The 14,503-nt window shown below is 41.0% G+C and overlaps 1 protein-coding gene across 1 annotated transcript in view; it reads left to right on the plus strand.

Annotated features, from left to right (window-relative positions):
* The first annotated feature begins 901 nt into the window (after window positions 1-901).
* LOC139170652 (palladin-like) overlaps window positions 902-14,503 on the plus strand; it is a 321,753-nt gene continuing 308,151 nt past the window's right edge. The window contains exon 1 of the mRNA XM_070758143.1: window positions 902-1,866. Coding sequence (XP_070614244.1) covers window positions 902-1,866 — 965 coding nt within the window. The remainder of the gene's footprint in view (window positions 1,867-14,503) is intronic.

The raw sequence follows: 14,503 nt of genomic DNA on the forward strand, positions 1-14,503 counted from the left end.
CTTGGGTCTTTGAAAATATGATATGATATGTCACATGACGATGCCATGATATGACACCCATGCTCTAGACCCTTTACTTTCTCTTCCAGTACAGATAGTCCTTGACTAATGACCACAATTGACCCCCAAATTTATGTTGTTAAGTGAGACATTTGTTAAGTGAGTTTTGTCCCATTTTACGACCTTTCTAGCAACACTGTGGTTGTTAAGTTAGTAACACAATTGTTATGTTAGTAACACAGTTGTTAAGTGTGTCCGGCTTCCCCATTGGTTTTGCTTGTCAAAAATTTGCAAAAGCTGTTCACGTGACCCCAGGACACTGCAACCATCATAAATATGAATGCCAAGATCCAAATTTTGATCACATGACTATAGGGATACTGCAATGGCCATAAGTGTTAAAAATGTTCATGTCACTTTTTTCAATCCTGTTGTAATTTTGAATTGTTACTTAATGAACTGTTGTAAATCGAGGACTACTTGTAATTCATTTAGTTTACATTGGTACATGTGTAATTTGGGTCTTGTATAGATACAAGTACTGTATATACATAGAACGTAAGCTTCAAATAATAGTGTAGTTTCTTTTTTTATGACTGTGTTTCTTTTTGCTAGTTCATTTAAGGATTAAAAATTTTAAAGGTTGTAAATATTCAAACTGTAAAAGATTTAACCACAGATTTAGAAGAAAATCTAATTTAAAAATTTTAAATTCTAAAAGTTCATTTAAAAATATAGCAATATGTAAAAGTGTGCAATTTGTTATGCACTTCTTTTTGCAGGAAATCTCTGACTGCTTTCTCGGATACAAATTAGTGGAGCACTTTCTGAGACAAGTTTCATTTTTTGTTCCAGCATGCAGGACAGAAGTTGTGAGCAGCCTATCCCTCTCTCTGTAATTATGAAAGAGTCTCATCCTTTTGAGAAAAGCACTTATGTTGGAAACTATGAAAACAATTTTGAGGATTCATCATGTTATGAACTCTTTTATGATTCCCTGTCAGATATACAAGATGGGGACTTTTCGCATGAACTATCTGACTTTCTCAGTGAAGATGAAATAAACAAAAGCCTTGAAGTGGCTCATCAATCCATTAATTCTGTTGAAGAAGAAGTTAAGCAAGAGTACTCTTACTTTAACACTTCTCCAAACTCACCAAAAAATACCTCTTCTGGGAAAACCAAAGCACATGGCAGTTATCCTTCCAAGAGAAATTGTGCAACCAGCTCCTCCTCTTTGTGGCCTTCATCTCAAACTCCCACCGAGCAGCAGGATCAGAATGTATATCCTCAAGGTAAACAAGCTGGTAAACAAGCAAGTGCTTTTCCCCTGCTGCATGCAAAACCCAGCTTTATCCGAACTCTCAAAAATGCTGAAAAGTGTCGTTTAAATGACCAAAAGGTGAGCCCTAAATCTAAATCAGTTTTGACAAGCAATGTCAAGAATAAGCTATGTGGTAAAGCTGCCACTTTGATTGAAGAACTGTCTGCTATTTTTCATGAAGCAGCCAAGATGAGAGTTGAGAGTCCAAATGGAAATTCTTCATCTCCAGATAGTGGATATCTTTCTCCTAAGAGCAAGCACGTTTTGTCAAATTCTTTAAATAATTCAGTACTTGAAACAAATTTAGAAATCACACCAAAAAATGAGATTCCAGAAGTCACTCAGGTTAAAGAATGTGTGCTCCAAAGGAAAGAAAACTCTCAGATTAGTGAGACTGTCTCTCAAAATGAAATTGCAAACGAAAGTCAGAATCAATTATCTCCTCCTCGATTTATCCAGAAACTAAGAAGCCAAGAAATTCTTGAAGGAAGCAAAGTTGTACTTCAGTGCAGGGTTGTTGGAAACCCAGTACCTCAGATCAGGTAAGTTTTGAGAGTTCATCTTTGAGTAAGTATTCATTGATATACTTTTTGTATGATATTCCACTTCCTTTCACTTGACATTTTCCATCTGGCACATTTATCAGTGGATTGGTAAGAAGAAAAACACACACATTCAACAATTTTATATTCCATTCTGTCAGTTAGCTTAGAAAGGAAACTTGCAAAATTCAGTTTTACCTGGTGGGAGAAAAGAAAACATATCCACCTGTGTTGTTATTATTATTATTTTGAAAGTGTTTTCCTAGTGAACTAATTAAAAAAACCAACATTTCAACAACCCATGATAGAAAAACAGACAACTTAGTAATTCAGGATGAAATGGCTGTGGAATATTGTGACTAATGCCTGGAGGAGATGGGATGGTAATCACCCAGTAGCCAGTTACAGCAGATTCATGTACATATTAATGAAATGTTGAGTAGGCAGACCATGAGGTACTGTTTATTTTAGCAGAGCAAAAAAAACTACCTCAGATATGAAGCAAGAAATTTGGGTGCCAGTTTGAGATTGCCATTGTTATTCCAGTTCTCATGAAATGATGGAGAGACTGTGCTGGTAATGAGGCAAGCAGGATGGCAGATGAGTTTACCTGAACCTTAATGCAATTACAGTATACTGTTGTTGAAAGAAATCAGGCTCTCTTACCCAGCTGGGAGAGTTAAAGCGGTGTCTCAATTAAATGAAGCTGCAAAGCCAGCTACTGGAAAGGAGGTCTTTATTTGGGGTTCAGAAATGATACAGACAGCAATGTCCTTACTTGGACTGCTGACAAAGTAGAGTGCAGGGATTTTTATATAATTCTAGAGCTTTGAAATATTTTGGGTTGTAAAATGTTTCTTGAATGTGTATGTGAAGATGTGTCAGATTGTCACTATCTCTTATATTGTGGCTAAGGTATTATGTCCTGTCTTTGAAGGCAGATGGGAATATAAATTTAAAAGGGTCTTTTATCTTTCTGTTTTAATTTGCTTTGTTAAACACTGTGGCTATCAGAAGTCGGTTTGTGGATTTCGATAGTCAGTTTCCTGAATGAAAACAAAGTACTGTATTAATTGCCGCCTGAGTTCACTAGAGATATGAATAATGCCTGAGGCTGTTTAAAACTTTTGCTGATAGAGGGGGGGCAGACATAAATTGTTTCTTATTTTAAGAAAGTTTTCCTCTTTGATAAAGACATTTTTTGAAAAATTATCTTTGATAAAGATGATTTTATGAAGGGTAAATTCTTTGGGGAGGGAATGCCTTCTTACACACTGCATTTACCAGACAGAAAGAAAATCCAGACTACCATATTTTAAGATCAGTCCTAGGCCCAGTACTCTTTAATATATTTATCAACAGCCTAGATGAGGGAATATAGGGGGAATTAACTAAATTTGTAGATGACATCAAGCTGGCAGGAGTGGCCAATACCCCAGACAATAGGCTCAGGATACAGAAAGATCTAGACAGACATGTACAGTGGGCCGAAACAAACAAAATGAAGTTCAATGTAGAGAAAAGTAAAATCCTGCACCTAAGTTAAAAAAAAACCCAAAACATACATACAAACTGGGCAAAACTACACTCACCATAAGTGACTGTGAAACGGATCTTGGAGTCTTGGTGGATAACCAACTAAACATGAGCCAGCAATGTGCAGCAGCGGCTAAAAAAGCCAACACAATCCTAAGCTGCATGAACAGGGGGATTTATTTATTTATTTATTTGATTTGTATGCCGCCCCTCTCCGCAGACTCGGGGTGGCTAACAACAGTGGTAAAACAACATGAACAATCCAATTAATAAAAACAACTAAAAAACCCTTATTATAAAAAACCAAACATACACACAAACATACCATGCATAACTTTTAATGGCTTAGGGGGAAAGAGTAACTTAACTCCCCCATGCCTGGCGACAAAGGTGGGTCTTAAGTAGTTTGCGAAAGACAAGGAGGGTGGGGGCCGTTCTAATCTCTGGGGGGAGTTGGTTCTAGGGATGCACTCCAAGTCTAGAGAAGTAATAATACCACTCTATAATGCCCTGGTCAGACCGCACCTGGAGTATTGCATCCCGTTCTGGTCACCACACTTCAAAAGAGACATAGAGACTCTGGAAAGGGTGCAGAAAAGAGCAACCAAAATTATAAGGGGACTAGAAACCAGGCCATATGAAGAGAGGTTCCTGGAACTGGGCATGGTATTACCGGACTACGGTAATAACATCAAAAATAAGGGGCTATTTTTAGTTAAATTCTGAAAGTCAGCATATAGTCCAGCGAGGTGAGAAACCCCCCCCCCCACCGTGAAAGACCTCGGTGCCCTGTCTTTCTGCAGTGGTTTTTGTATTTTTTGCCGCGGAAGAGTCGGGAACCCCGATCAGCTGGGGCTGGGAAAATGGCGACCGCTCTAATGACTGAGACCGAGATTGAACTAATTTAAACTGTTTGAGCAGAAGAAGACAGTTGTACTCAGCCAAACAGTGGTGGGGACGCCCAGCATCGGAAGGACTGCAAAACAGAGAACATGATGGGGAACTGGATTGGCCATTGCTGAGAGAGTAGAGGAGTGAAGGTCACTACGGAGGAGGAAGAGGGCTGGAGACTGCCCAGAGGCTGTCGAGGAGGCTTGTCGAGGGGAGCGCAGCGAGACTGGCACTTTCTGGAGACTGCTGAGGGGAAGGTGCCGAGGTGCAGAGGCTTCAAAGTGTTGGGAGCAAGAGACGTCGCCCGGTATAAAAGATAGACACTGGAGGTACTGGAGGGCGACTGGGGTGATTGATGGAGGCCCGGGACATTGTAGAGACGGAAGAAGTACACAGATAAAATTCGGGGATGCTGGCCGGTGGCAGCGGTTGGCATCAAAGAGACTGCTCTACTTAGAGACTCAGACATTTATTTTAGACCTTTTTAGAACACAGCCAGCTTAGGATCTGGCGCCATCTGCTGCCGACTGTTCAGAACTGCTGAATGCTTTTAAGAACTGCCGACTGACCGACTTTCCCCTTTATTGTATGTTTGTATATGTTTTTATGTTTTTTATTCTTTTTTAACTATTTTAGGGGTTAACCCATATTTTATGTGTGAATGGGATTTTTAATTGCTTCTAGTTAACTTACATTTTAAATTAATTATTAGGGTTACCCAACAATGGATGTCTATACCCATTGGAATGAATAGAATAGTATGAATGAATGGGAGGGGGGTGGCAGATAGAATGGGGTGGGTGGGTGGGATTATAATATGTATGAAATAAGTGAATATGATATGAATGAAATGTCTGGCACACCTGATGCTGGAAGGGCAGGAGGGGAGGGGACACTTATCTCTGGGGTGGCAGAGGGTCAAAATATCCCGGTTTTGCTGGGGAGAGGCAGATATGGTGGGGGCCATGGAGCTAGCCGTTCCAGGGGAAGGAGGGATTGCTGCTTAGTAGCGATCCCTTCTTCCGGCTCCATGAGCTCAACTCAAGGCACTGGGGATGAGTGTAATTCTGTCCCTGGGCTCAGGCTGCTGATACTCAATGCCAGGTCGGTGGTAAATAAAGCTCTCCTCATCCGGGACTTGATCCTGGAGGACCTGGCTTGTGTGACCGAAACATGGCTGGGCCCGGAGGGCGGAGTTCCTCTCTCTGAAATTTGCCCAGCCGGGTTTCGGATATGGCATCAGCCCCGACCCCAGGGAAGGGGGGGAGGAGTGGCTATTATAGCCAGGGAGAATCTTTGCCTGCATAGACTCGTTGCTCCAGAGATTGCGGGTTGCAAGTCCCTCCTGGTGAAGTTGGACTTAGGGGTTCAGGTGGGCTTGTTACTCACGTACCTGCCTCCCAGCTGCATGTCAACAGCCCTGCCTGTGCTGCTCGAGGAGGTAGCCGGGCTGGCGGAGGGGTTCCCCAGACTTATTGTCCTGGGGGACCTTAACCTACCATCGCTCGGTGAAACCTCTGGACTAGCACAGGAGTTCATGGCCACCATGACAGCCATGGATCTGACTCAAGTAATACAGGGTCCAACTCATGAGGGGGGGCACGCCCCCGACATGGTACTCCTCTCTGAGCAATTGAGTAATGATCTGTGACTAAGGGGCTTAGAAGTTTTGCCTTTGTCATGGTCAGATCATTTTCTACTGCGGCTTAATTTCCTGGCTCCAATCCTTCCCCGCAGGGAGGCGCAACCAATTAAGAGGTTATTCCAGATACACTCGTCCACAGTTCGGCAGGGTCAACCTCTTGCTGAGGCCTGGAAAAAGGCTGCAGCGGAGGCTCTTGACTGGATTGCGCTGTTGCGACCTCTCCGCGGCACTAGACCCCTTCGAGCTCCATGGTTCAACAAGGAGCTCCGGGAGTTGAAACGCCAGAAGAGACGTCTAGAGAAGTGATGGAGAAGAGTAAATCTGAATCCAATTGAACACTTGTAAGAGCTCATATTAAGACTTACAAAGTGGCGCTCAAGTCGGCAAGATGCGCGTACCAGCAGGGAGGTGACACGGAGCTGAGTCCAGGAGATTGTCAATACTTCCTTGGGGAGGGGGTCCTTCCCGGCTCCCTACAAGGAGGCACTTGTGCGCCCCCTCCTCAAGAAGCCTTCTCTGGACCCAGCCATACTTAATAACTATCGTCCAGTCTCCAACCTTCCCTTTATGGGGAAGGTTGTTGAGAAGGTGGTGGTGCTCCAGCTCCAGCGGTCCTTGGAAGAAGCCGATTATCTAGGTCCTCAGCAGTCGGGTTTCATGCCCGGTTACAGCAGGGAAACTGCTTTGGTTGTGTTGATGGATGATCTCTGATGGGCCCGGGACAGGGGCTTGTCCTCTGTCCTGGTGCTTCTTGACCTCTCAGCAGCTTTCGATACCATCGACCATGGTATCCTTCTGCACCGGCTGGAGGGGTTGGGAGTGGGAGGCACTGTTCTTCAGTGGTTCTCCTCCTACCTCTCCGGTCGGTCGCAGTTGGTGTTAGTGGGGGGGTCAGAGATTGACCCTGAGGTCTCTCCCTTGTGGGGTGCCTCAGAGGTCGGTCCTCTCCCCTCTGCTATTTAATATCTACATGAAACCACTGGGTGAGATCATCCAAGGGCATGGGGTGAGGGATCATCAGTACGCTGATGATACCCAGCTTTACATCTCCATCCCATGGCCAGTCAACGAAGCAGTGGATGTGATGTGCCGCTGTCTGGAGGCTGTTGGGGCCTGGATGGGTGTCAACAGACTCAAGCTCAACCCAGATAAGACGGAGTGGCTGTGGGTTTTGCCTCCCAAGGACAATTCCATCTGTCCGTCCATCACCCTGGGGGGGGAATTTTTGACTCCCTCAGAGAGGGTCCGCAACTTGGGCATCCTCCTCGATCCACAGCTCACATTAGAGAAACACCTTTCAGCTGTGGCGAGGGGGGCGTTTGCCCAGGTTTGCCTGGTGCACCAGCTGCGGCCGTATTTGGACTGGGAGTCACTGCTCACAGTCACTCATGCCCTCATCACCTCGAGGTTCGACTACTGTAATGCTCTCTACATGGGGCTACCTTTGAAGAGTATTCGGAAACTTCAGATAATGCAGAATGCAGCTGCCAGAGCAATCATGGGCTTCCCCAAATATGCCCATGTTACTCGAACACTCCGCAGTCTGCATTGGTTACCGATCAGTTTCCGGTCACAATTCAAAGTGTTGGTTATGACCTATAAAGCCCTGCATGGCACCGGACCAAGTTATCTGCGAGACCGCCTTCTGCCGCAGGAATCCCAGCGACCGGTTAGGTCCCACAGAGTTGGTCTTTTCCGGGTCCCGTTGACTAAACAATGCCATCTGGCGGAACCCAGGGGAAGAGCCTTCTCTGTGGCGGCTCCGACCCTCTGGAATCAGCTCCCCCCGGAGATTAGAACTGCCCCCATCCTCCTTGCCTTTCGTAAACTCCTCAAAACCCATCTCTGTCGTCAAGCTTGGGGGAACTGAGGCACTTTCCCCTTGCCTATGTAATCTCTGTGCATAATATGACTGTATGTATGTTTTATATACTGGAGTTTCTTTTTAGATTTTTATATGTATAATTGTTATTTTAGATTCTAATTATTAGATTTGTCATTATGTATTGTTTTTATCGCTGTTGTGAGCCGCCCCGAGTCTGCGGAGTGGGGCGGCATACAAATCTAATAAATAATAATAAATAATAATGGATAGTCTAGCAAAAAGAAGGGCCAGGGGGGGACATGATAACTGTATACAGGTACTTAAAGGGTTGCCATGGAGAGGAGGGGGGTCACACTATTTTCCAGGGCACCAGAGGGCCGGACGAGGAACAATGGTTGGAAGCTGACAAAGGAGAGATTCAACCTGGAGATAAGGAAGAACCTCCTGATGGTCAGAGCAATCAGCCAGTGGAACGACCTGCCAGTGGAGGTTTTGAATGCACCAACTCTGGAAGTTTTCAAGAGGAGACTGGACTGCCATCTGGCTAGGATTATGTGTGTGAGAGTGAGTGATAGGGACAGTATCTCATATATTCTGAATATTTCTGAAACACTGGGGCAAAATAAATAATTGGTTTGTCACCCATTATCATTTCTAGCTAATCTTTTTTACCATTTCAAGTCTTTATTGTTGTTTGGTTTTAATTAAGTTTAAGCTAGAAGTTCTGATTCAAGAAGCATTGCTTCTAACTTAGAATTTATCATGTTGCCTATTTTTCTTTTTTCATCTTTATCATGATTGGACTGAGAGGCTGAAAATAGTGGATACATTTTTAGAATACTAAATATGTTATTTACCATATCTAGTGAAAACTGTGCAGTGCAAATAATCAATCTTCGGCTTTTTACCAACCTAGAAAGCAGGCCGTATAACATTATTTAATTCAATAAATTTATGGAGATGGGAATAGACTAATAATGCTGTATTGAATTTTCATACTTATTCATAGATAAACGAAATATAATGCTAACTTTTTTGGTGTGTGTGGATAATACAGAAAACCTTACAGGAAATGAGAAAATGTCAAGATGGCAGCTATAGGTGCATGATTGAAGACCTGCCCCTTTTAACATGGGGAAAGTAGATGCCCTGGAATCATAAACAGGGACACCTGGGTAGAGTTCATAGAATACCCAAAATTAAACTGTGATTTGCTGGTCTGTAGTTCAGTATATTATGTAAATATAGTCATTGTTTTCTATCTAGATCAGAGGTGTCTAGTCTTGGCATCTTTTTTCTGGCCAGAGAATTCTGGAAGTTGGCGTTCACAAGTCTTAAAGTTGTCAAGATTTGATATCCCTGATCTAGACTCTCTCTGGGTCTTTCCATGTTGCTTTCCATTTAGAATCCCTTCATCTCAATCCTGAGAAATATTATCACTCCGCTCGCACATGTGCGTATGTCCACTCATGCAATTTTTCTCCCTCGCATGCTCAGCAATCAGTCATAAACACAGCTGAGGAGTATATAAGCTATGCTTCGGGTGAAGGAATAAAGGTAAGTATAAACTCGGGGGCAAGCGGAAGCTCTTTTCAAGTAGCAGCAGAGGAAAAAACTTCCAAGCAGGAAAAAATTAGGGGACAAAAAAAAAGATGGCAGCACCCACAGATTGGCACTGATTGAACTGCATCCATGACACCATCCTTACACCACCAGCGTGTTGCTACTGATTTGGGCAATCTGGTCCAAACTGGGAAGAACCCACACTTGGATTTGTAAGATAACTTTTTCTGTATTCTGATCAGGAAATAAAAATAGGGAGCCCGTGCAATATATTTTAGAATATATACAGCATCATATTTTTTTTTGCATCTACTGTACGGTAAAGACATACAAAGATGCAATTTATTACTAGTTTCTCATATGGCCAAAAGGAGGTGCTGTGTGATCAGAATAACATTAGCAAGGGTAAATGTTCTCACTTGAGCAGATCAGGGCATGCGGCCCGCCCGCTGTCTGTGGCTGGCCCGCGGGGTGGAATTGGAAGGCATCGCCACCTGCAAAAACCAAGCAAAATCCAAACACTGTGCGCCATTTCCAAACGCCACATGGTGGAGTCAGACGGCCTCGCCACCTGCGAAAATCCAGGCAATATCCAAACACTGCGCGCCGTTTCCAAACACTGTGCGGTAGAGTCGGACGGCCTCACCACGTGCGAGAGGGAAAAGGCGGTCGTGTCATGCCTGCCTGTTGCTCAGCTGACTGCCTACACCAGAGCTCTCGCCCCACCCTCTCCACCTTTCACGTAAGTTGACTTAACCTTCTTTGGGCATTCGCAACAGAGAGAGAGAGAAAGAAAGAAAAAGGAAAGAGAGGGAGAGGGAGAGAAAGAGAACAAGATATTATATAATGCAAAGAACAATAGTGCAGGCAAATTACATCAGGGAGTGGGGGTGTACCAGGGCAGGAGAGAGGAAGAAAGGGATTTAGCAATTCATTCTACTCTTCAAAGTGAATCAAATAGAAAAAGATACAATAACAGAAACCAAATATACTTAAGCTATATTTTTTGTCCAATCCTTGTTATGTTTGAAAATTCCGGTTCAGTCCTTTTTCTTTGTTTTCAAATAAGTCAAGAATTAAATAGTTTTGTAAAATCCAATTTAAGTTCCACTAAAAAGAAGAGAATCTTTTAATCAATGTAGAGACACAGTCCATTATAATCCAAATTGAAGTATAATCTAGTCCAATCCAGTCCAAATTTTATAAAATTAGTCCAATAGTCATATATTCGTATAATCCAAGATAATTCAGATGTAATTTTATTTCGCTTCAATTTAATCACTGCAGTCTGATTTTCGCTGGTTGCTCCAAAACATAAGTCCAATCACAATGTCAAATTAGAATCACAAAGCTTAATTCATAAAACCAATTTTCAAAATCAAATCTTTGGTTCTACTGTATTTTTCTAGCCCTTCATCTTCATTAAGCTTCTGCCTTGCAAAGTTTCTTTCAGGCTGTTACTTTAAATCCGTCTGCCATGTATATTCCAAAAAAAAACCCCCAGTCACGTTAAATTTTCTTTCTTTTTCCTTTTATAATTTATAGATTTATGGGAAAAAACTGAGTCCCTTCCTCTTCTTTGAAGTGCTGCTATCTTCTGCTGTCCTCTGGGTTTTCAAATTGCATTATCCAATATATTTTCAAACAGTTCAGTCAGTTCCATCTTGAATAGTTTCTTCCTTCCAGGCCATACTGACAACCTCCTTTTTCATAGTATGTATGTATGTAAAAGCCAAGCAGATAATATATGCTTCCAGACAATGTCAACATATTTACACAGGGTTTATACCTTCTTTATTATCTTCATTATATCTTGCCTGCAATTGTATATACATATACCAATCAAGGTTTATATCTTGTTTTTCTAATTCTGTCATTGTTTTCAACCTTTTTGACTGTCCTATTAAATCTTTATATCTTGAAATTTTATTCCACTGTACTCTGCTGGGTGTATCTGAGCTTCTAAAGGTGCAGTCCAATAAGATATTCTAGAGTAATGCTTGTTTTTAATTTCCCCCCAAGTTTCAATTAAAGAATTTCTAATGCTATGTCTTTGAAAGTATAGTCCGTTTTCCATACCATACAAATGAGTGCCATCCTATCTGTAAATTGTACCCTTCTAAAGTCAAAAGTTTTTTGTTTCTAAGCATTATCCATTCTTTAATCCACCTCATTGCCGCCGCTTGATAATACAAATGCCAGTTTGGAAATCCAAATCCTCCTCTTATTCGTATATCTTGTAGTCATTTTAAACTAATCCTTGGTCTTTTTCCTTGCCAAATAAATTTAGTTGTTATCTAATTCATATAATTAAAAAAGGTTTTATTCACTATAATTGGTATGTTTGAAAATAAGAAAAGCAATCATCTTAATTAGTGCAATCCTGCCCATGAATGACAACTACAAGTTTTTCCATGGTATAAATCTTGAAAAAAACTAAACTAGATGAAATTTTATTTGGCTCAGGTGAGCATATGATAAAAAAGTTTTATGGTTATTTTTTGTCTATTGATTTAGAATTTGAACAAGTTAAAGATACAATGATACAACTGGGGCTTCCGGTCTGGACCGGGACCGCTGCGGAGGCTCTGGGGCAGGGCTCTGTCCCCGAGACTCCTTTCACCCCTCCAGAGGTCATGGATTGCGGTTGGATCGGGTCCAGACGGCCCGATCCTAGAACAGGGGGCTTCCCTCTGTCCGAGGAGCTATCGCTGAAGCTCCGGAGGCAGCGGTCTGCCCTGCAGCTCTGGAAAAAGGGAGAACCGATCCTCGGCACCCAGAGGATATGGCCATTGCGATCCCCCCACACCAGTGGGAAGCGAGAAAGTGAAAGAAGAAAGTCGAGATTTCCGAAATTTAAAAGAGCGAAAAAGAATACCAAAAGAAAAGAAGAATCAAGGTAAAAATTTCATTGTTCCATGTTAAATATAGAAGATTGAAGTATAGTGAAAGTTACAAGTGAAAGTTTTCTTAACAAGGCGAAAGAGAAAGTTGTTAGAAAAATTCATATCCAGGAGCCAAACAACGGCCGGATCTATTTTCTCTCTTTTGTTTCTCGAGTTGAATCTGAACTTGAACTTTTAAATTTGGAAGAAACTTGACTATAAAATATAATCTGACATGAAAATATGAAGAGTTATAATTTGGCAAAGTTGAAATAAAGATTGGAATTCCGAAATCTTCAGAATAACATCGAATCCTGGGCACTACTTTTGATAGCGGAGGGATTATGTTTCTTTTGTTCTAACTTCTAATTTTAAAATGAAATAAACCTGCAATTTGCAATCAATTAAACAACTTAATAAATCGATGATTTGGTGACTGATGGACTAAAAAATTAAGAAGATTTCTACAGTTTGAGTGATCGTGTTTGGAATTGTTGTTATTGGATTATTGGCTGTCTCTTTGGACTTACAGTAAAAGAAGAGATCGTCTGCTTTCCTTGGACTGCTTTCGTAGGATTTATTTTAAAATTTGGAACTGATCTAAACTAAATAAATTTGGATTCGGAAAAATACCAAACTTTGGATTTTGGCATTGTGACTGAATAAAATTCAACAAGACTTGGATTTTCTTGCCATTATTTGGCATTTCGAGACTTTGGGAATTATTATAAAAGACTTTGGAAAATTAAATAGAACTTCAATCAACAAGGAAATTTACGTTTAAAAGAAGATTATAAGTATATTATTGTTGTATTTCTCGATATCTTTTTCTCTATTTCCTTGTTTTTCTTTTTCTTTATATTACTTCTGCTTTCTTTTCCTTGCTTTCCTTGTTTTATAGATATTAGTATTAATTTTAGAAAAGAAAAAATAGAAATACTTTGAAATAAATGAATTGCTAAATACTCCTTGGTTCCCTCTCTCTCCCTGTGGTGGTGTTCCTTTCTCTTCCTTCCATTTTATTTTATTTTTCTCTCCCCTTCTTCTTTTCTTCTTACTTCCTTATTTCTGCTTCTTTTCCCCTTTTTTGCTGCTTTTCTCCTCTTTTACTTTTCCTTTCTTTTCTCTCTTTTATTTTTAAGACTAGCAGATTTGTTAACTGAAATTGGTTTGTTATAATAACACATTACACATTATTGCTTTTTGAAATTGAAAGGATTTTTTTTTCTTAATTGAAAGAAACTTTAAAGGCTAATTTCTTTTTAAAAATTATCAAAATTCACATTTTTAAACATTGATAAGGTATACAATAAGGATAGACATATATAGATTTTAAAGTATTAAGATTACTGACACTTCTGCTGTGTTTGTTGTGTTTTTGTATTGTGACATTCAAATAACTAGCAAAGTTTAACTTAATAAGTTTGGAGTTTGCTGGAGTTTTCTTCCCCTCCTTTAAATCTTACAAATAAGAAATATTATAGAAAATTTTTGCAAAGCCAAGGATGTCTAGTATGTCTACATATACTAAGACTATTAAAAAACAAACATTAACGTCAGCTTCATCTCCCCAAGTGTCACCTCATCCATCTCCTGTACACCAAAGTACTACTGCAACCATGCTAGCTAAAGAGAAGGAGAAAGAGAAAGCACAACAGCCTACCTTTGTAACGATACAAGAGACATTAAACGCAATGAAAGAATTTATGCTTAAATCACAAGAAGATGCTAATCAACAACGAGAAGCCTTAAAAGCAGAAATGGGTGAATTAAAAGCGGATACAGGAGAGATGAAGGAGCAGATGAAGGAAATTCAACAAACTTTGAAAGAAAATGAAGATAGGGTGAAGGCGGTGGAAGAGAAAACTGAAAAAATGGAAAAGAGAATGGACTATTTTGAAGGCAGATCTGACGCACGTTATCGAAAATATTTATTTATTATTATTTGGATTTGTATGCCGCCCCTCTCCGAAGACTCGGGGCGGCTCACAACAAGTGTAAAACAAATCATAAATAATTCAATTAATTAAAATATTTAAAGATTAAAAAAACCCCATATACTAACAGATACACACACAGGCATACCATGTATAAATTAAATGTGCCCAGGGGGAGATGTTTAGTTCCCCCATGCCTGATGGCAAAGGTGGGTTTTGAGGAGTTTACGGAAGGCAGGAAGAGTAGGGGCAGTTCTGATCTCCGGAGGGAGTTGGTTCCAGAGAGTCGGTGCCGCCACAGAGAAGGCTCTACCCCTGGGGCCCGCCAACCGACATTGTTTAGTTGACGGGACCC

Source organism: Erythrolamprus reginae, chromosome 7 (genome assembly GCF_031021105.1).
Source record: "Erythrolamprus reginae isolate rEryReg1 chromosome 7, rEryReg1.hap1, whole genome shotgun sequence".
Lineage (NCBI taxonomy): Eukaryota > Metazoa > Chordata > Lepidosauria > Squamata > Dipsadidae > Erythrolamprus > Erythrolamprus reginae.